Source organism: Petaurus breviceps, unplaced genomic scaffold (genome assembly GCF_028583685.1).
Source record: "Petaurus breviceps papuanus isolate PSGF00001 unplaced genomic scaffold, PetGlider_PUasm1.0 419, whole genome shotgun sequence".
Classification (NCBI taxonomy): domain Eukaryota; kingdom Metazoa; phylum Chordata; class Mammalia; order Diprotodontia; family Petauridae; genus Petaurus; species Petaurus breviceps.
The window spans coordinates 12,352,051-12,375,056 of NW_027186324.1; the positions used below are offsets into that span (position 1 = coordinate 12,352,051).

General features: G+C 37.4%; 1 protein-coding gene across 2 annotated transcripts in view; it reads right to left on the reverse strand.

Moving 5' to 3' along the window:
• Positions 1-837: 837 nt before the first annotated feature.
• ADGRG2 (adhesion G protein-coupled receptor G2) overlaps positions 838-23,006 on the reverse strand; it is a 176,602-nt gene continuing 154,433 nt past the window's right edge. For both annotated transcript variants that reach the window (XM_069100723.1, XM_069100722.1), the window contains exons 22-30: positions 22,955-23,000; positions 22,753-22,856; positions 21,760-21,881; positions 17,528-17,796; positions 11,995-12,094; positions 11,186-11,469; positions 7,115-7,216; positions 4,138-4,290; positions 838-2,464 (exon numbers count right to left, since the gene is read on the reverse strand). In XM_069100723.1, coding sequence (XP_068956824.1) covers positions 2,280-2,464; positions 4,138-4,290; positions 7,115-7,216; positions 11,186-11,469; positions 11,995-12,094; positions 17,528-17,796; positions 21,760-21,881; positions 22,753-22,856; positions 22,955-23,000 — 1,365 coding nt within the window. In that variant the 3' untranslated portion in view covers positions 838-2,279. The remainder of the gene's footprint in view (positions 2,465-4,137; positions 4,291-7,114; positions 7,217-11,185; positions 11,470-11,994; positions 12,095-17,527; positions 17,797-21,759; positions 21,882-22,752; positions 22,857-22,954; positions 23,001-23,006) is intronic.

Genomic DNA, 23,006 nt, shown 5'->3' on the forward strand with positions numbered 1-23,006 from the left:
CACTCCCCCCATAACCACCTCAAATACCTATAAAATATGACTTAATGAGTAGCTGTGATGGGCATAGAGATCCATAGCCTCAAACTGCTTGCTTAAAGAAAAAGGGGGAGTTGTAGGGGGTGATGTCGAGGCTTAGCTCTGAGGGGTCTGCCATGGGAATGAATCCAAGCCAAGGAGCTCCTTAAAGCTGTCTCCTCCCACCCAGGCCCAGTATCTCAGGATGTTGACTCACCACCCCCTTGTTACTCATCCCTCATACAAGACAGGCTCGGGACATTCTGACTGTCCCTGAAACCCTGGCCACGCGGGACACCTATATACATAGAGATAAAGCAGTGACTCATGGGATAAGAAAGCAGGGAAGCATCCCAGGGGAGTTGCCTCCTGCGAAGTTGCAAGTTAGGTGCCTCATGTAACAAGCTACATGAAGTTCCCATGAGAAAGTATGATGTAAGTGCTTTAGCTATAGCATATCTCAGATGCTTAGTCAAGATTTGCTTGGCATGCAATAAACATGTGAACACAATCTCCACCTGGACCACAGACTCATTATTCATGTTCACGCTTCTACATTTTGGTTGGTGCTGCAAGTGCAGGCCACAAAAACCATACTAAAAAGGGGTTATACATTTCACCAGACTGACAAGGGTCCGTGACATACACACAAAAGTTAGAAACTCCTGTGACCTAGTGTGATTCACAATTCTCTGGAAAATGTTAATAGTTTTTTTTGTACTCAGACTTTTACTCTAATTTATTGTACTTATGCAACACTTTCATCTTACACAAATGACTGCAAACATTTTATCTGTATGAAAGTTGTTAAAACTTCATGAAAGGAACTTGATATTTATTTTTCCAGTTTCAACATTTTAAAATATAAATACAAAAGAATTAAATAAATCATATAAAGAAACAGTGCAAAGGCAATTAACCAAGTGGAGCATTCACAAAAATACATCATGCTAACATTATTGTTTGTCCTGTGGCCCCACTTTCACTTCTACATGTATTGTGAATCTATACAATAGATCCCATGGGGGTAAGAGGGTAGGGCTAACTAAGACTTCAGACAGTTCCTGTTAAGAACATACTTGGGGAAGGCCAACCCATCTAATACATAAAAATCAGGGTTTGATATTCATGGGAATGATAATATCATGGGATATTCTCCCATTCTCAATCTCATGCTTACCTTTGTCACTGTACAACTGTAATATTTATATATATATATATATATATTTCATATATGTACTTATTGATTGTAGCTCAGAGCAAAACAGAGCTTAACAGTCTTAAAAGTCAACCATGTACTATGCAGTTACCTTGCTCCTAAAGAACAGAAACTAGGAAATTTTCCTTATATACATTTCCATTAAAAAGTCATTTTACTCAGTCTTATTTCTTTTGAAAGGCTCCTAGAGGATTGACAAGTGGCAGTGAATGAGGCTGCTCAGTGACTCAAATTTGTTTTGTTACGTGGTCTGCATTACGCTTCATCTCCTTCCTCTAACTATACTTTTAAACTGAACTAAAAGAACAAGAATCAGGTCTCTGGAATTTAGGGCACAATCACAACCAAGAACTAGGCCTGTTTATACATTTCAGTTTAGCCAGCATCTTCACATGTTGGCCCATGGAAACTGCTGCATTTCATCCTGAATAATCTCTAAACTAATAAAGAATGGTTTGGAAATTCACTGAATCAGCTAACATTGCCTAAGTTACAACTTGAAACAAAATAACATAATCATTGTTCTATACAAAAGGAAAAAAAATTTACATTATAGAAAATAAATATGTATGTTTTTGAAGTAGAAAGAAAATGTTAACGGTCTGTGGCATTAAACTTATATACAACAAGAAGGACTGAACTCACAAAAATTGTAATTAACAGCTGTTGTCTGTTACAATAACAAAGGAATAAATGTCTAAGCTGTAATCAGTTGTGGGTTTTACATTGGTACTATTTAGAATATTTATTTGGTACTACTGTATTAAAAAAAAATGATAAAAAAACAACTCTCGTTGAAAAGAAAGAACGATGGCCAAAACTGCAAACATATGTGAGCTCCAATGTAGTTTCTGATGGATCTTCTCTAACAGAATTTTGAAGTTCTTTTTTTTCCCACAACCCCCAGTCCTTGTCAGTCCTGGATCTGTTCTCCCCAAGGACATGGAACACTAAATAAGTCAGCTTTATGTCCTCACACTGTATAAAAGTTAAGATTCTGATATTCCTCCACTATCCACCACCATGCTGGGATCTTCTTTTTACATCACATTTGCTCAACAAAATGGAGGCTCCCCCTCTTTGAAGTCCTTCTGAGAGAGATTCGGTTTTTGTTGTTACAAGGATCTTCTTTCTCATGAAACCCATGCTGTTTTCCTGAGAAGTCGTGCAAGCATACATCGCCATTCTGGACACTGAAGGAGACACCATTCCTTTCTGTAGAAGCATTTCCTAGAGGAAGATTAGCAGGTTTACTTCATGAATTAGCAGGAGGAAATCCTTCCTACCATATGTATTGCACAGAGAAACTTCCTCCTTAATAATTATAGGTCATAGTTATATTTTATTTTGGGATCAGTGAATTTTTTAAAACTGTTTTAGAACTGGAAGGAAGCCTAGATGTGGAACAGATCAGAGAATCCAATCCATTTATTCCAGTCCTCTCATTAATCCAAGATATGGACTTGGGGTCAAAAATCTTGGGTATTCCTCTGTTGTTTTTTTTTTTTAAGACTGAGTCTCCGTGTCTCCCCCAGGTTGGAAGTACAGGCACTCCTAATGGGCCTTATCCCAATATTGATCAATACGGAAACTCCTGCTCAGCTTTGCTGACTTGGGCTGGTTTACCCCTCCTTAGACAAGCCTGAGAGCCTTTCACTTCCAAGGTCTCACCATTTTGGTGCTGGACTTGTGTATATATCTGATTAGCCTTTGTCTTGTATGACCCAGAACTCCTGAATTCAAACATTCCACCAGCCTCAGCATCTCAGCAATAGGGACCCCCAGTGAGCACCACAGTGCCCAATGTTAGTATGCTTCTTAACATGCCCTGTTATTTACATTGTTGGTGATTCATTGCACATCTATGACTATCCTTCTCTTTGAAACTGAATTTCTTTTTTTGTGACCCCAGATTAAGCTGATCTTGATTTTTTTTTTTATTCTGCTCAATATTTGGAAACTAATCTTGCCACTGCTATTCACAGGAAATGATAAGAGTTCTCACTCTAAAATAGTATAATGCTGTAAAAGAGCTGAAGTAAATTCCATCTCTCAAAGGTGCTGAATCTTTTTTATTTTTTCAGAATCTGTGTACATTATGGCAATACCAGCAGAGCATGCGACTTTGAGAGACCTGAGGTTTTTTGGACAGATATACTAACCACTCACAAACTGTATTCATTAAGGCATGAAGGAAGATGAACAGCAAGAGAATAAAAGTTATTCCAATAATTACTAGTCAAGGACAGTTACAATTATCTGTAATATAATAATGGAGATATTAAGAAGCAAAACACATAAAGATAAGGCTTATAGAAGCCCAATTTTTTAAAGGAAAAATAGGTGGACATTTCTGACACAGGTTTCAGAATTGCTGGGCATTGCATTGTAACTAAAATCTACCTCCCTGTTGATAAAATAGAAGGCCATATTTTATATTTTAGTATTGTGCAACTGAACATTGATTAAAAGAATCAATATCAGAAGAAAAGATTAGTAAATAGGATAAGTAATGGAATAGCAAGCTTTAAGCACAGAGGAAGTGTCTAGTTAAGATGTCACAGGAATTGGTGTGGTTATTTGAGCTTTTTCAATATGGCTCTCAAGGAGCACAGTCAGTGGAATTTGAAGACGATGCTCTGTTCAGACTTTGCAATGTTTAAAACTTTGTATTCAGTAACAATTCAAAAGAGAAGTGGATATTCCTTTGAAAATTAGTTCCACTGCACACTAACATGAATCAAATTGGATAACTATTTCTCTTTTCTAATTGGCAACCATTTGAATGAACAAGTCATAGGTAATTATGCTCTGGGATTAGAAAATAATGTCACAAGAGGAGAGATCTACTTTTAAAAGTACATAAAAATAGCTCAAGAAATACTTGATGGAGATATACATACCATTCCCATTTGCGCGTATTGAGCAATCATTATTCACTAGCAGGGTGGTAGAATTAGTGGAGTTACTGTTTGACTGTAAGGAATTTGAAGAACTGGACACTCCTTGGTTTACAATCTGCTTCTTTAAACCATTAGTAGCAGTTCTACTCCAGTCTACAGCAGAATAAGCATTACAGAAAATAGTGCAGTTTGTTGAAGCAAAAATGCAAGGGACAGGTATATGAGAGATAATGAAATCTAGAAACTACTGTCACACTTCAAGAGTTTACAAAAGAATTACATATTTCAAGACCTTACTTTTCAACAAGTAAACCAAAAGTTACTGATTCTATTTTCAGCCCTGGCGGATGAACCTAGTCATGATGCCTTTGACCTGATTGGTCAGTTTGGCTCCCATGATGATGGATACAAGGAGCCATGGCTGAAATGACCGTGTGGTGATTAGCCAGGACTATTTACACACTAAGCTTGATTGGACTGCTTGTGCTACATTACAGACTTTTCTTGAGCACAGACTCCTGCATCTCATCAGAAATCACAAACCATAATCCTTATGGAAAATGCCTCAAAATAGATTTTTCTTATTGTTTCCTATTTCTCAACTTTCTCATTAAAAAGAAATCTGAGCCTGGATAAATTAATTTGTAGGATTATAGGATTGCAGAGGTGGAATGGACCTTTGAGAAAATTTAGCTCCTCATTTTATAGATTATTATTATTAGTTGATACCTTCACAGGACATTAAAGTTTACAAAGCACTTTCCTTACAAAAATCTTATGACAGTGTAATTATTATTATCTCCATTTGGCTATTTAAGATAGAGACACTCCAAAAGTTTAAATGATTTGCCCAAAATCATGAGTAGTAAGAGGGAGACCTGGGATTAGAACCCAGGTATCCTAAATCCTATGTTATATGTTCAAAAGGAAAAAAAAGACAAATTAAAATAATTCAAAATATGCTAAGAACTATATACAGAAATTAGTTTGCTCATCTACAAATTGATTAATGGAACCTCCCCAATCTAGAATATAAAAGGTGAATATACATTATGAACAATGTAGTTAATTTTTTAAAGTTAATTTCTTTAACTTCAGTGTTAGAAAACAAGTTAAAATGGTCTTTCATGAAGAATCTCAGTCGTTTCATAGGATATAACAGTAATAATTGATTTTGAACTCCATTTCTCAGACTCAAAAAATTTCAAACTAGGTCTCTCAATGGCCATGAGTTCTAACCCACACCGGAATAAGAATTCACTCTACAGTACTCTCAGCAAATGGCTATCTGTAATTTGCTTAAAGACTTTCAATGGGGGAAAATCCACTTCTGAATCAAATCCTTGCCCTTCTGGATAGTTCCACTTGTTGGGAAGTCTCTTCTAAATTTGCCTCTTCTCAAGTTCCACCCTTTGTTTTCAGTCCTGCATTCTCAAAAGATAGGATGCTTCTAGTAGTGCCTCTTCTATACAACAAACCTTTAAATAATTGAAGACAGCTATCTTATCTTTCTTAAGTCTTCTCCAGACAAAATGATTCCAGTTATTTCAATTGATTTTCACATAGTGTCCTTGATGCCCTTTGCCTTCCTATGGACAGCTTCTATTTTTCTTTTTGGAGGGCAATTGGAGTTAAGCGACTTGCCCAAGGTTACGTGGCTAGTAAGTGTGTCAAGTGTCTGAGGCTGGATTTGAACTCAGGTCCTCCTGACTCCAGGGCCGGTGTTCTCTGGACATCTTTAACTTGTTAATGTCTGACTGAGAGGTTGGGATTCTCCCAGGTCCAATGAATGGACTTGAATCCAGGTTTTTCTGGCTCCTAGCACAGCTCTCTATACACTGTGACATTGAGTTCAGGGAGATTTTAGTCCTTTAAGTGCTTTCACACAAAGTCATTGTCATCCTATTTTTCATCCCAGGCCATTTTTCTTATTTTCTCTAAACACTTTGACTCTTGGGATTTTTGAGCTAGAGGGGATTTTTCCTCCCCAATCAGATTATGCTCACTGAAGTCCATCTCCAATAAACATTTGAAATTATCCTTGAACTCTAGACCCTTAGGGGTTGGGGGCAGAAACATTGTCTCTTTTTGGATCTTGTCAATTTGGAGCCTTCAATAAATAATAAAAAATATTGAAAAAAAAAACCTTTATTAATGTTTGTCTTAAAATGTTGTACTCAGAGATGAGCATGATACTCTGGGCAAGGTCTGTAGCACAGCAAAATTATTACCTCCTTATTCCTGGACACTTTACCTTTTTTTTTTCCTTTCTTAATGCAGACTAATTGCATTTGCTTTTGTGGCTGCTCTATAATTGTTGACACACATTGAGTCTGAGGTCCACTAAAACCCCCAGATCTTTTTCAAGCAAACTGTCTTTTCAACATGCCACCAGAGACATTCGAAGTTGAGTTTTTGAGCTACATAACCTTTAAGGTCCCTTCCAATTCTAAATCTATGATCATGTTAAAAGGCCTCTATTAAATTTCATATTTTTAAATTTAGTCTGATAGTTTTGCCAGCCAAGATATTTTTTTGAATTTTAATTGTTAGAAGGCTCACTAAGCACTGTCACCTGCAATTCTAATAAGCATGTCATTTATTTCTTTATTCAATTCATTAATAAAAATTTTAAACAGCACAGATTTCTGGAGCATTTCACTGAATGCTTCCAAGTTGACATTGGACTTTTAATGAATATAATAGAATGGACTACTAGACTACTGGACTACTGAACAACTAACAAATATATATGAATTTATACTTTAAAAATTTTTGAGTAAAGACTTTCTTTGAACTTGAGCAGGTTTCATTTATCATTTTGTAGATATACTGGCCTTTTTGGAAATGTTGTTTCCTATATTCAGGTCTTAATGTATATAGTCTCTGTACAGTCCACCTGTAGATAATCTACAGACTTAAATGAAGAAGAAATAGCATTTAAGTGTAGTAATAATAATACATTGTGCATTTTTACCAGAATTTTCAGCCAGCCTGTATCTGCCACAACAAAGGTATCGTCTCCATTGTTTTCGGACATTTTCCTTTGCTACACAGTAGAAAATGAATATGAAGAATCCTAAAAAAAAAAAAAAAAGGAAAAGTGACTTAAATGTTTCATAATTTTTGTAGGGTGAAATGCTGATGAAAGATAACACAATGTCTTTACAGTGAATTCCCAAATGATGAATTCTAGAATCTTATTTAATATTATTAATTACATCTAAATGTTATTAGTACTCTAACATAATTCTATTTAGTGGGCAATAATGTAATTTAATAGATGGATTCTAGAAAAATATTTTTAAAAAATTAAATATTTTCAAGCTACTGTGGAAGCTTTCTAGCTAAAGGAATCTCATGATGAATTTCTTCTTAAGTGTTTTTTTTTAAGTGAATACTCTGCTCATGCCAACATTTCTCTCCCCTCAACTTGTTTTCTAAATCTTGATTGTAAGATAGCATATTTGTTCCTGCTGGGGTTCATATCTGTTTTTACTAGCCAGGAAGATCGGTATCTTGAATGTTGCACAAATCATAGGATCAAGAGATTATAGATTCAGAGTTGGGAGGGACCTTACAGGATATCTAATTGAAACCCCTTATTTTATGAATGAGGAAATTTTGGCCCAGAGGGATTTGATAACTTTGCCCAAGGTTACAATGTAGTAAGAGGCAGATCTTGAATTCAGATCTTTTGACTCCATATCTAGGGCTCTTTCCATTGCATGACAATGGCTCTCCTGGTTTCAATCAATATCAATATTTTATTTCATTATCTTTCTCATAAGTTTGCTTTATTCTGTATCTTCTTAAGCCCCAGTTCGTATACTTATTGGATCTATTGGATATTTCCAATTGTACATCTGATGGCATCTCAAACAGAACTCTTTCCTTTCCCCCAAACTCACCCTTTGTCTGAACTCTTGTAATTCTATTAAAGGCACCATCATTCCTCCAGTCCCCCAGGTTCACAACCATTGGACTCCCTCAGTGTACACACTGAGTTGTCAATTTTTTTTTAAAGCAATTGGGGTTAAGTAACTTGCTCAAGGTTACACGGCCAGGTGTTTCTGGGTGGGTGCTAAGTGTCTGAGCCCGGGATTTGATCTCCAGGTCTTCTCAACACTGGAGCCGGTACTCTTACTCGCTGTGCTACCTGGCCGCCCCTGAGTTGTCAGTTCTTGTCCATTCTACATCCACAACAGCTCTCTGTGCCCATTCTCTCAACTCACATAGCCACTGCATTAATCCAGGTCCTTGTCACCTTTCCCTTGTACTGTTATTGTATTAGCCTCTTAATGAGACCCACGATTTCAAGTCTGTCCTCTCTCTAACCTGTCCTTCACACAGTTATCCATGTGTTATCCCTAAAACACAGATCTAACCATGTCATTCTCCTGCTTAATAAACGTTAGTTCTAAATATATTACTAATATAAAATATATATTATATATTATACACATTTTTACTAATACAAAATACATAAAAATTAAAAAGTAAGAAATAAACTACCTCTAGGTAACTGCTCTCCTTGGCATTTTAAAGTCCTTTATAACCTGATTCCAAACGAATTTTCCAGCTTTCTTATGCATTACTGCTTCATGTGCTCCTCACTCCAGCCAATCTGGCCTTTTTGCCTCACACACGACACTTCCTGCACCTTATCCATCATGTCCATTACACAGTAAATACACGCCTCCCCATCTCTACTTCTTAGAATCCCAAGTTTCCTTAAAAGATCTATTCAGGAACCACCTCCTACCCAAGACTTTTCCTGATTCTCCCCAGCTTCCAGTAGCTCTCCCCCCAAATTACCTTGGCTTAATCAAGTAAAGTATTAACAGAATATTCTATTACAATTTTGTCTTTGTATTCCCAGAACCTAGGACAGTGTATTAAATACCTGCTGCACACAGCAGGTACTTAATAAATGCTTTTAATTGATCTATTACTCCTATCAGGTTATAATGCAACAACTTAACATGCCATTCATATTAGGAGCTAATCTATCATAATAAAGGCAGTGGATGCTTGAATATAATTTGTGGATGATGATGATTTATGGAAATAATTTGCTAGATATTCCATTTACCTCATTCTAAATATTGTAAGTAAAAACAGAGACTTCATGTAACCCACAGGCATACTTGATGCTTTCCAAGCTGAACAAAATAAGGAGAAAGAGCCATAATGTACAATTAAATTAATCTCAGGTTGGGATTTCTTGAAAAATAGTGGAATGATTTGTTGCTCTGAAATAAGTGGAACCACAAAATGACATTTTTGAGCCAAAACCAACAGAAGAATGAGATGAGGAAAGCAGATGGGAACACAGTCAGAAAGTGATACTTTAAAGAAAGGCTAGACACAAAGTGACTCCAGAGACAAGGTATTACTGTTGATATACTTTGAAAGTGCCAGCCAAAGTATGGTACAATCATTAGAAAACTAACCGTGTCACTGAATGATGGATATTTTTTTAAACAACAGTGACCTTCACAACTTGGAACACATGGATCTAGCTATGCCTAATTTTAAAATGAGGAGCTGTTATTTAAAAGATAATCTCCAAGAATCTGTCTTTCCAGTTCATCACTCCATTATTCCAGTGGCTTGTTTTTCTAGACTTAACCATAAGGGAAACATGTTCCTAAGACACATTTGCCTACCTTTTAAATATTTCCCAGCAGAGGTTACAACCTCAAATTTTACTTTACTTCTCCACACACACACACACACACACACACACACAAGAATTCATAGAAAGGATAAATAGGACTATGAAAATAACTTCTAGGGCAAGGGTGGGGAACCTGCAGCCTTGAGGCCACATGTGGCCCTCTAGGTCCTTAAGTCCTGCCCTTTGAATCCAAACTTCACAGAACACATCCCCTTAATAATATTATTATATTGATACATTATACAATTATATTAATATTAATTTGTATCACTATATTATGATTATATAATACAATCAAATTAATATTAATTATATTAGAGTAAATAAATGTATTAAATATATTATAATAAATATAAAATTAATTATTATATTAATATACCATATAATTACATTATAGTATTAGATTATAATTATATAATCACATTATACAATTGTATATTTAGAATATTAATAAATAATATTATTAAGGGGATTCGTTCTGTGAAGTTTGGATTCAAAGGACTGCACTTGAGGACCTAGAGGACCACATGTGGCCTTGGGGTCACAGGTTCTTCTCCCCCGTTCTAGGGTATCAAGTGGTATGAGTAGGTACAAACCTTCAGAAACAGGTTGGCTCTGGCATTACGTTTAGGTTTCTGTTTCAGTCCTTTGCCATCCAGATGACTGTCCCCTGAATATTCTCCTGCTTTTAGAAGGACAGGCCAAGTGGTGGTCTGGATGGGAATGCCACATGGCTACTAGAACTTCTAGGTTGGCTTCTTGGGTACCTCAAATGTCACAGGGGCTGCTTATTACAGTACCTTACACAGACTAGGCATTGACCAGGTTTTTGCTTGGATAAAACTTGTGCCTATGTTTTCAATGCTTATATAAATTGGTTCTGTGCAGCCGTGAAGTAGTATTACATAGTTATGTCCTGAAACTCCCACGGCCTGTGGTGGGTCTTCTTTCATTTGATCATAAAAGCTTTGTAAGTTAAAGAGGGGACATGGATTGTTAGCTTCATTTTTACAAATGAGGAAATCAGAGAAGAGATAGAAGGGTATTATGTAAAGGCTTAAACAATGAGTCATCAGTATTCTCAGGCACATAACCCTGCTTTGCCCTTCAGGGTGAAAACCTGCAAAATTATATCAGTCAAAAATAATTTCATGAATCTAGAAATCATCTTTCCTTTGACAAGGAGGATCAAAAAGTATTCTTCTCAAAGGCAAATCTATCTTTTAAGTAAAATGCTTTTATCTACTGAATAACACACTTTGCATAGCACTTCTTATTTTAACAACCGATTGAAAATTATTCCTATATATTAATTTATACACTCAACTAGATGTTTTTTAGCCTATCTAAAATCAGAAAACTTACCTTGCAAAGTATTAAAGATGGCAAAGAGGTACATGAACAAGAGATTAACTGGTCCCCAGGCAAAAAAGGCAAATCCCCAAGTAATCCCCAGCAGAAAAGTTAGACCAGCAACACTTCGAAGGTCCTGAATGCTTGTTTTCCTTTGGGCACCAAGTTGCTTCTTTTTTTTAATACGACAAAGTTGGACCAGTACTACAATGAACATGCTCACATTCAATAGGAATATCACACAGAAATATCCTACTACAGTAATGTAAAATACAACATTATTGTTGATCCAGCAACTGAAATGGAAAAAGACAAAAAAGACCAAGAATAAACCATGGCATCATATGTTACAAAATAGTATGATTACTGTCTAAAAAAGATTTATATGTGCATCAACCATGAAAGAAGAAAAGCAACACAAATCACTACTCATTACTCCTTCCTTTGAAATCTTGAGTAGAATTTGCATCTTCATAAACAATTAAAGGACATTATGAAGGAATTCACCCCATGCACATACTGTAATGAGTACTATATTTCATCTGCTAGCATCAATGTAATGTCATTTTTCTTTTTCTTATAAGCTTATATAAAGATCTTCAGTATCCTTCCTTTTATTTTCCGATACTTCAGTAGCCAAGTGGAATTTCCAAATTAGCTTGCTTTATTACAGCCCTGACCTCAAGAACTGTTATAAATTTAACCAATTTTTATTAGGAAGGGAGTCTGTGACAACATACTTATTCCATCATGCAATTTTTTTTCTGAGAAGTTAGTTTCCTAACAAGCAACAGTAATCCTTCTGGAAGATTTATGCTTACAATTCATCAGGTGAGCCATTGGGGAATTTTCCATAAGAACCAAGTCCATAGTTATCTGGTGATATAGCCAGAACAATGGCTATAATTACAGCCGGGACACCTGAAAGATTGAGAAAAATAAATGTTGCACAGGCTTCTAAAACTGCAAAATACAAAGAAAATCAGATAACATTACGCAACATTGATTTCTGAGGACTAACAGCAAGAAGGGTCAAGTTTCTTGCAAGGACTTAGGAATGTCCTATTTAGCTCTAGAAAGCAGGTCTAGGGCCAATGAGTAAAGGCTCTAGGGAGGAAGATTTTAGTTCAATATAGAAAAGAACGTATCCTCAAAATTAGGTCTATTCGAAAATGGAATGATAGTTTAATTAGGCTTTGAGTTCTAATTCCTGGAGGCGTCCAAGCTGAAACTGACCATCTCTTTAGGATGCTGTATAGCCTGGGTGGGTAGTGGTACAAAAAAGATGGCAGAATTTCCTTTCAATTAAAAAAGCCTATTGTTCTATAACCCACTGCAGATACCTACAACACGTGTAGAGATGACTTTCCAGTTAGTGATGCTTTTTCCACATCAGATACTTTTTGATTGTTCACGAATAACGGCTGTTTGGTTGGCGCCCTTTGTTCTCAAAGAGGACCAGAATGATATTACTGTGTTGGAGTCAAGGTACAGTGTGTCTGACTCTGGCTCATCAGACCGATAGGAATTCATAACACTCTACCACAGGTTGGGCACAAATAGTTCACATGAATGTTTGGAGTTGAGATGTCTCTAAATCAGTGCATCTCACATTTCCTTTGCACTATCGAAATTCTGCTTTACTCATTGCGCACAGCACCTTCTTTGATATGAGCACATCAAGCTCGGTGTGCCTTTGCCTCTCATCTCACTAAATTGATTCCAAAGTTCTTCAGAGAGACCTTCAGATTATCCTTGTATGGCTTCTTATGATCTCCAAATGAATGCTTTCTTTGCGTGAGTTCTTTGTAAAATAGTCTTTTAGGAAACCTGCATTTGGCATTCAAACAACGTGGTCAGCCTGTTGGAGTTGTTCTCTCTGCAGTATGGTCTGGATGGCTGGCATTTTAGCTCAAGAAAGGGCCTCAATATGTGGTACTTTATCTTAACAGACCATCTTCAGAATATTCCCAAGACAACTCAAATGGAAGCGATTCAGTTCCTGGCCTGGTGCTGGCAGACTGTCCAGGTTTCACAGGCACACAGCAATGAGGTAAGCACCACGGCTCTGTAGACCTTCAGTCTGATAGTCAGTCTAATACCTCTTCTCTCCCACACTTTATTTGAGTGTCCCAGACCCTGAGCCAGCTCTAGAAATGCACATGTCAACATCATCACCTGTGTGTACATCCCTATAAAGTATATTGCCAAGGTAAGAGAACTTATTCATAGCATTCAATATTTCTCCATTTGCTATGACCAATGATTCCATATATGGATGTTGTGGTGCTGGCTAGTGGAGAACCCATGTTTTCTTGGTGTTAATTGTTAGGCCAAAATTAGCACAAGCAACAGAGAATTGGCCCATATGTTGTTGCCTCTCAGCCTCAGAGGCTACATTGAGTGTACAGTCATCTATGGACATAAAAGCATGTGCCAATTCTCCCTCCACTTTAGTCTTGGCTTGTAGCCTTTTCAAGTTAAATGATTTAGCATCAGTGTGGCTGACCTTGATATAGTTTTCGTCTTCATTGAAGGCATCTGACATTGCTGAAATCATCATACTAAAAAGCATGGGACACACAGCCTTGCTTCATTCCATTGGTGACTGGGAAAGCCCAAGAACATTGTCCATTATCTAGAACCTCTGCAAACATGCTGTCATGAAACTGATGTACAATACTGATGAATTTCTCTGGGCAACCAAATTTTGCCAAAATTTTCCATAAGGCTTCATGATTGAAAGTGTCAAAGGCCTTGGTCAGATCAACAAACATTGTGTACAGACCTCTGTTCTGCTCCTGGAATTTCTCCTGGAGATGTTGGGCAGCAAACACCATATTAATCTTTCCTTGGCTCTTTCTGAAGCCACACTGGTTCTCAGGTAATGGATCAGCCTCCTAAGGAGGACTCTGGCAAGAATCTTGCCAGCAATGACTAAGAGAGAGACCCCCTGTGATTGTCACAGGAAAACCTATTTCCTTTACCTTTATGGAGATGGACAATGGAGGCATCTTTGAACTCCTGGGGGATAGCATTCTTTGCCATGTAGTCTGGAAAATTTCTTTCAGCTTTTGTATGAACAGTAGACCCTGTGCCTTGTAATCTCAGTTGGAATAGAATCAGCATTAGGCACTTTGTCTCATGAGTAGCCTAATGGCATTCAGAAATTCTTCTTCAGTTGGAAGCTTGGCTAGAGAGGGAATGACTTTAACCTGAGGTATCTGGTCAATTGCTTCAGCATTGATTGATGATCACCTCCTATTGAGAACACTATGGAAGTGTGTAGCCCATCTGCCTAGGATCAATCAATGTGGCTCCATCAACACTGAGCACAGTTATCCCTTCCACATTACAATTTTCCCCCTCATGTTTTTGATATATCACAGTTTGGCAAAAGAAATTAAATGGGAACTTTTGCCGCAGATGACATGCAAAGGTCAGCAGATGACAGAGAAAAAGTTTAGACACTCAGAAATGCAAAAAATATATGGATAGTATTATATAATGTCAACATATTTTATCTTTTAATGCCACAATAATTCAGATGTCTTCTCTGGCATGAAGAGAGGACCAAGGAATTTTTATGTGAATTTCCAGATCGTGGGGGTGCTACACCCCTATCCCCTATGATGTGGGAGGAATAACTGTACTTGAGATGAACCATAGGTCTTTGGCCCATAAATAGCCTTGAGGACATCATAAAAGAGCTTTGGGTTGATACTATTAGCATAAAACTGAATTTCTTTTGCCTTTTTACTGATCCAAAAATCTTGCATCTCTCTAAACTTTGCTTGTACTTTATTTTTGATGGAGTTAAATGCTGCTTTCTTAGAGATGGATAAACTATCCTGCTGGTAAATCTTGTGGAGTTTTAGTTTTTCATTTAGCAACTTATGGATTTCCCTCATCATTTTCATCAAACCATTTTTTTATGCTTGTGAGTGTTCTGGCCCAGATGAGTAAATACAATGCTGGACACCAGATCTCTGAAAACTGCCCACTCCATTTTTGCTCCACTGTTGCCAACTGTGTGTTGACTCAGTCTTCCCTCCAAGTTAGCAATAAACTGTTCCCGCTTAGAGGAGTGCTCTAATTGGTTGACATTATACTTTCTGGCAGTCATCTTTCTTGGGGGATCCACTTTTGTTGAATTTGAGTATTTAGTTTGGAGAGGATGTCTTTGATCTGTCTAGTGCTCCTCACCACAAGTCACCTTCATCACTCTCACTTTCTGTCTCCTCTTCTTACAATGACGTAGTCTGTTAAATGCTGATGTTTGCTTCGAGGGTGCATCCTTGGAGCTTTATTGTGTTTATGCAAACAGAACACAGTGTTGGTAATGAGAAAGTCATGAGATGCAGACATTTTCAGTAGCAAGTGACCATTGCTGTTGCTGTTTCCAACTATTAAGAACTCCTTGCCATATCTTGTAATCTGAGCCTACTGTAGCATTGAAGTCACCCAGAATTAATTCTAAGCTCATCCTCCTTTGGCACATTGATGATGAGGGTATCCAGGGTTTCATAAAATTTTTCTTTGACCTCATCAGGGCTGGTCATGGTGGGAGTATACACTTTCTCGCAAGTGGCAATCACATTGTCATGAGCCTGTCATTCACCACTTTTGGGAGGCATACAAGCTTGTTCAGTAGATTAGTTTTGATTACACAGCACTCTCTATGACTGCGGCCACTAAAGAAAAATGTGTATCCAGCTCCAACTTCAAAAAGCTGGCCTTGCTTTGCCAGCCTTGTTTCACTCAGTGCTACCATTTGGACATGATATTTGATGAGTCTCCCACAAGAGACTTTTGTCTTTCAGGCCCACTGGAGTTTCTGTTGTTCATAAGTGCACACACATTCCACGTACTGAGTAGAATCATCTTTGCAAAAGTTTTTGCATATTTTTTTGTGTTTTAATTGCAGGGTGTGATGTCCTGCTGCAGTGAACAGGCTAGGGTTGGGTGAAGCAGACAATGTTTAGGGAACACTTTCTAGCCCCTCCCTCACACCAGGAGGTGAGCAGTGCAGTCCTTCAAAAAGACTGCTCACCCCAGGAAGCTGCCGAATCCCGTTGCTGCTTTAATTCAGTCAGAAGACAGCCCTATGGTCCGGGCCACCTGTGTGCAGGGTTGTGACTACAGCTACCATTTTATCTGCACCTTCTGCTTCATCACTTGCTTGTTACCACAGGACTCTGAGGTAGATAAAAATGGTTAAATAGTATGGGTGATGTGTTTTGATTTACACATAAATTGGATTTAAGTGAGGCAGAGCTGGTGAAGTCATCTGCCTTACTATCTCTTCTAAAGTCATCTGAGGTCAGCGGTAAGACAAAAGTCAAGACAACTGGCAATGGCTTAGAATGCAGTGGATGACTCTGGTGTCCACTGTGAATGACCAAGTCCTAAGTGCCCCACAGTACCTTTGTTAGTCACCTTCATGACCACTGGGACAAATTGTTCTCATCCACTCATTCTGCTGGGGGAAGTCTTCACATGCTTCCAGTAGACAGTTCCCTAACTCACCAAAGGCCCTGACACTCCTTGGTTACTCTCAGCCTGGTCCATCGGCCAAAACCGTTTACTGGGGTGGGGCCACTGGGCATGCTATAGCTTCTTGGAGCTACAGGTGAGAGTTGGGTGAATCAGGTGGACACTAAACATGGAAAATGCCCTGAAAAGGGCTTGGCAGAGCCTCATACCAGAGGTACTGGTCTTCCATGAACACACCCTACAACCTCATGAATAATAACAACAGTAATAATAGCTAGTAATACATTTATACATATATATGCATAAATATATGCATATGTATTATATATTACGAATTTATGTAAACTTTGGGATTGAGAGACAACAGTTCAAAGTGAAAGCTGTTGGACTTTACAGGATTTGCATTTGAGTTTAGCTTCAAAAGCACCATTATTTAAATAACAACCATATAGTTATGGTCATAGACAATCCTGAAATAATATGTAGCCACTCTGAAAAGAGTGCCCTTTGGGAGACTAAACATATACTAAGAAACAAGGGGTTTGGTGGAAATGAGCAAAATATGCAGCCATTTGTTGTTACTTTTACCTGACTGATCAAATATGATGATTAGCAATTGTTTAGTGCTTTAAGGGTTGCAAAGCATTCTACAGGCATTATTTTCTTATTCTCTACTGAAAACTGGGAGGTAGGTGCTAATATTAACTTCATTTTGCAGATGAGGAAACTGAGGTAGTTCAGTGACTTGCCCAGGTTCATACAGCTAGTACATGTGTGAGGAAGGATATGAACTCAGATCTTCCTGACTCCGGGTCACTGTACCACCTAGGGGGATCTTATAATGAAAATCATACTTACCCCAACCCACAATGCAGAACTTGAGTATATACTTCTGGATATAGGTATTAAACACTTTGACAAGAGCCAGGTACATATGGAAAGCTTCTAGGCCCATCCAAGTGAATGAAACCAACAGGAAATAATGAAGAAATACTGCCACAGAGATACAGAGGCCTCGAATGTTATACAGTGCGATCCATGAGTCCAGGAGAAACACTAAATTCAGGAGGAGTAAGGCAGCACACAGCTGGATGAGGATTTTGGAAGGGTAGTCCCTCCGGATTTTCCTGAAAAAGAAATAAGAGGAAAATGGAATGATATCTGCCTGCAAACCCTGGTGTGGACACTCAAGTCCTGTGTTAAGGTCTCTTTGAAGTCTCAGTATTGTTCCGTTCAAGTAGAGGGAAGGAGACCTCTCTATGATTAAGCTTCTTAGGGATGCAGGAATTTAGTCTTTGGCTCATCTTATCTTATCAGTTTGAGGCTTATTATTCTACAGTCACCAGGCTTAGGGCTGCCTGGAGCCTTAGAGATAAGGAAATGGGGGGAGGGGGGTTTGGTTTGTGTCATGGACCCCTTTAGGCTGGGGAAGCCTAAAGGACTCCTAGGCATAATGTTTGTAAAAGTATAAAGTAAGAGACATAGGGATCCAAAGGAAACGAATGGTAATGAAGAACAGCTATCAAAATATTTAAAAAACAAATTCATGAACTCCTGGGTAAGAACTCAGGTCTAGACTAATCCCCTCATTTTATGGAGAAGAAAATGATTCCAGATTGTTGAAGTGTCTGGCTCAGAGTCACCCCCCAGTAAAGTGAGTAGGCCAGGATTCAAACTCAGATCTTCTGACTCTTAAAGCTAATGTTTTCCCTACTACATTAGGTATAAGTAATTATAACAATATATATAATTATATATGTAAACTATGTATGTAATATATATTACATATAACACAATATGATATATGTACAATCCATAATTGTATACACATATATAATAATATTTGTAATAAATAATACAAATAATTAGACATTACAGAGACTGCCTTTTCTTTATGATATGGATTTGTGTGTGTGTGTATAATATCTATTTCTTATGTCTCATCCAACAGACTTATCTCCATAGAATCATAGAATTTAGAGCTGTAAGCCTTCTTAGAAATGTTCTAGTCTAACTCTATCATATAACTCCTGATTTTACAGATGATGAAACTGAGGCCCAGAGAAAGGTTGTGACTTGTCTAAAGTCATACATGTGCCTGATGTCAGAGAAGACATCTGAACATGAATTCTGATTAGAAATCCAGTGCTCTCCCCACTTTGCTACGACACTTGCTAAAGGTCTTTAGAATTATATAATAGTCACTTGATAATGAGAATTATCCAAAAGTGGGATGGGCTACCTCGCAAAATGGTGGGTTACCCCAAACTGGAGCCTGGATGACCATTTGTCAGAAGGATTGTTCAGGAGATTTTGTTGGTCAAGACTGGTTGGATTAGATAGTCTCTGAGGTTCCTCCCTGGTCTGAGATTCTGCTATATTATGTTGTTGCTTAATATAAATATGTAAAACAATAACTTTAGAATATAACTAAATAAAAATAAAAAAGAACATAACTAAAGATGACAGGTATAGTAAAACCATTTCCTTTAAATCAGCAACACAATCTAATTTGTTACACAAAAAATTTTGTGCTTGAAAAAGTAGCTCTGATTAAATCATTCCAGGTAATGAATAGCTTATTGGCAAATTAATCTGAGAATTTTTCCAAGGATCCACTGGCAGGTCTACATTCCCATTCTGGTGTCCAGATTTTCCAATCTAAGAGTAGAAATGGAAATTAGTTTTTATTAATTTTTTAGTAAGTATCCAGAGTCCAAATACTAGGATTTATATTTAATTAATATTACAACTAGAGGAACTTTGGCACTGTGGCTAGAGAACTGGCCTTGAAGCCAGGAAGACCTAGGTCAAAGTCCTCCCCCAATACACAATGACTATCTGACTGAGGGCTTAACCTCTGTGTTCTGGACAATCCTCTAAGCCCAAGCAGCCGAGAAGATACCAGTCTGCACTGGGAGAGAGAGTCTCCTCACTTACAATTACCTACACGAATGAAATCAGAGGTTCAGATGCTGTCTCCAATATTCCAACACTTGTTCTTCAATAGAACTCTTAGCAGGGAGGCATCTGGGAAGGTCTCTAAGTAGAGTGACGAATAAGATAATGATGGTAAAGAAAAGGTAGGTATTGCAGCAGATAAAATGACTGCTGAAATCAGGGAGACTCATCCTCCTGAGTTCAAATCTGGTCTGACATGCTTACTAGCTGTGTAACCTTGGGCAAGTCATTTAAAAAACACTCTTTTTCTCAGTTTCCTCATCTGTAAAATGAGCTGCAGAAAGGAATGGCAAACCACTCCAGTACCTTTGCCAAGAAAACTCCAAATGGGGTCACAAAAAGTTGGACATGATTGAAAAACAACTCAAGATGGCAAAAAGCAAAGCAATGCAAAATTTCTTTTTTTTTCTTTTTGCTAAAAAATGTAACAAAGATACTATCTATTTTATTAAATTTCCTATTCCTGCTGTCCTGGCATACTAAGCTTTTTCCTCCCTATTATTCAGTCAGTTTCAAGAAACTTTCAATCATCTAGAAAAAATAGCAATGTATATAGCCCCTTACATGTAATATGGCAGAACTTCACATAACCTTCCACTAAATCTACTTAATTTTTTGCATCAAAGAATCTTAGAGTTCAAAGGGACATCAAAGACTCCTATTACATTCCCCCATTAACCATTTTTCTGCCAAATTAATCCAAGCAAAATGTCATAAGTTCTCTAGAGTTTCTCCAATCTAAAAATTCTTAGATCCACCAACTCCTCCTTGTATGGCATGCTTTAAAGTCCCTTCATCCTCCTGGTAAGCAACTCTTAGATAACGTTCTAGATTTTCAATGTCTTTACTAAAATTCAGCAGCTAGTGCACTATGGATATAGTCTGACAAAGACAGAATATGTTGGGACTATCAACTCCCTTATTCTGAAAGTGATATTAATATATTATTAACAGTATTGATAATTATATTATTATATTGATACAATGATACATTACCAATATAATTAATATAATATGTCAATATGTGATATATTATTACTATTTTATAAGATATTGAGATACCCTAACATTTGTAGCCATTGTTTTGTTTTGCTTTTAGTTGCTATGTCCAACTCTTAGGTTACGTGGAGGATGAGACCCATTAAAGTCTTCAGGTCTTTTTTCTTTATTCATTAATTTTACCTATCAACCTATCTATTTATTTATTTACAAAAACTGATATCTAGCTACATTTCCCCTATTACTTATTTTTGCAGTGATGATTTTAATCTAAGTGCAGAAATTTACTTATATCCCTAATGTTATCCTGTCAAGAGAATTTTGCATCCTGATTCTGTTATCTAATATAAGACTTATTCCTTTTGGCTTTGTACCATCTACAAATTGGTTAAGAAAGCCATCTTTCTATGCCTCTATCCAGAGTACTCTTTTTTTTTTTTATGAGCAATTGGGGTTAAGTAACTTGCTCAAGGTTACACAGCCAGGTGTTTCTGGGTGGGTGCTAAGTGTCTGAGCCTGGATTTGATCCCAGGTCATCCCGACACTGAGGCCGGTGCTCTTACTCCCTGTGCTACCTGGCCACCCCTAGAGTACTCTTATAAGAGCTTTCCATCTAGGTTGACATTATTCCATCAGTGAACATTCTCTTGAATGGATCATTCAACCACTTCTGAATAATTCATTTATCTGTACTATGGCACACCTCACAGTTTTCCATTTTTTTCCCCCCACTTAACACAAATTCTTAACTTAATTCAATATGTATTTTTAATAACTCTCTACATTATTACTATTCCTCTTAGATTTTAAGTCTGCAGGAAGAGAAAAGGAAGAAGACCTTCAGTTCATTGGGTGGATCCCCTGTGGCAAACTCATAGGAATACATAGACAGTGGTCCATGAGGACGGATGGGGGGGTGGAAGGGGAAGGGGGAAAGGGAACTGAAATGTGCATCAATGGAAGAAATATTCAAATTGATGAGTTCACAGATTCAGTGAAGCATTTAAGTATTCACCGAATTGTCTTTACATGGTACCTAGCATGACATCATAACAGAGAGGTCATTAATGCATTTAAGAATGGTCAAACAATGATGGCCATGATTCAAGTTTAACAGGGAAAATACTCACTCAAAGGCTATGTAGGTCACCAGGGTAACTGAAAGAAAAATTGCAGACAAGCCACACCCAATATAGGTGATGAATGTAAGAATCAGCATCTGGATAGGTGGTAAGGGTGTTCTGGACAAGTCCTAGAAGGTAGAAATTATCTTTACTACATAATCCCTTTTGAAATAACATTTATACAGTGCTTTAAATCTAGAAAGGGCTCTAGATGTCACATAATTTCGATCCTCAGAATAATTCTGTGACGTAGGTGCTAATATTATTTCCATTTTACAGACGATGACACTAAGACTGAGAAAAGTTAAGTGATTTGCCCAAAGTCCCATAGCTATTAAGTGCCTGAGGCAGGATTTGAACTTAGACCTTCTTGATTCGAAGTCCAGCACTCTATTCATTATACACTTAGTTGTCTCTACCAAACATTCATAATGAAATGAAAGATGGTTCTGTATTTCCTAATGATCATTATGTCTAAATTTAGCATTTTTATGGTGTTAGCTATTTTTCCAAAAACTTACTTGTGAGTACAGTGGATAGAAAGAGATTCAAGAAGAAAGGAGTTCAAACTGAACCTTAGACAATCACTAGATGTGGGACCCTGAGCCAGTTGCTTAATTTCTGTCTCCCTCAGTTTTCTCATCTGTAGAATGAGGAAGATACCAGCACATACTTCACAAAGTTGTTGTGAGGATCAAATGAGATAATATTAGCAAAAGTTCTTTACAAACTTAAAGCACGATGTAAATACTAGCCATTATATATGTGTATATAACCTACACAGACATATGCTTATGTAGGTAAAAACTTGTAATCATAAAAATTGATTGGCATTCCATGCTCCTGTATTTTCATTAGCTCAAAAAACCCCCACCCTACCCATTCGAACACATTCAGCTATGTTCATGAAGACATTTTATTTGATAGATATCAAAAGACGGTGTCAATACATTTAATAGAAACCTTTAAATCTGAGGTCCCCTTAAATTGTTACATTACCAGCAGAACTCCAAAACTTGTAAGGTGATTGCAAGAGCAAAGTGTTTCATTCATTCTCTTGTCTTTCACTGTGCAGCCCTCAGATGACCAACCTCCTCTACCACCTGTTAGCATTGGAAAGAATACATATCCTATCAATGAGACATTGTGTGTGAGGATGTGTGTGAGCTAAGGCAGGGGAAAGGGTAACAGCAAAACCTACCATTTTTGCTCAAGTCCCAAAATGCACAATTTACAGTTAAGTTATCCTAAAA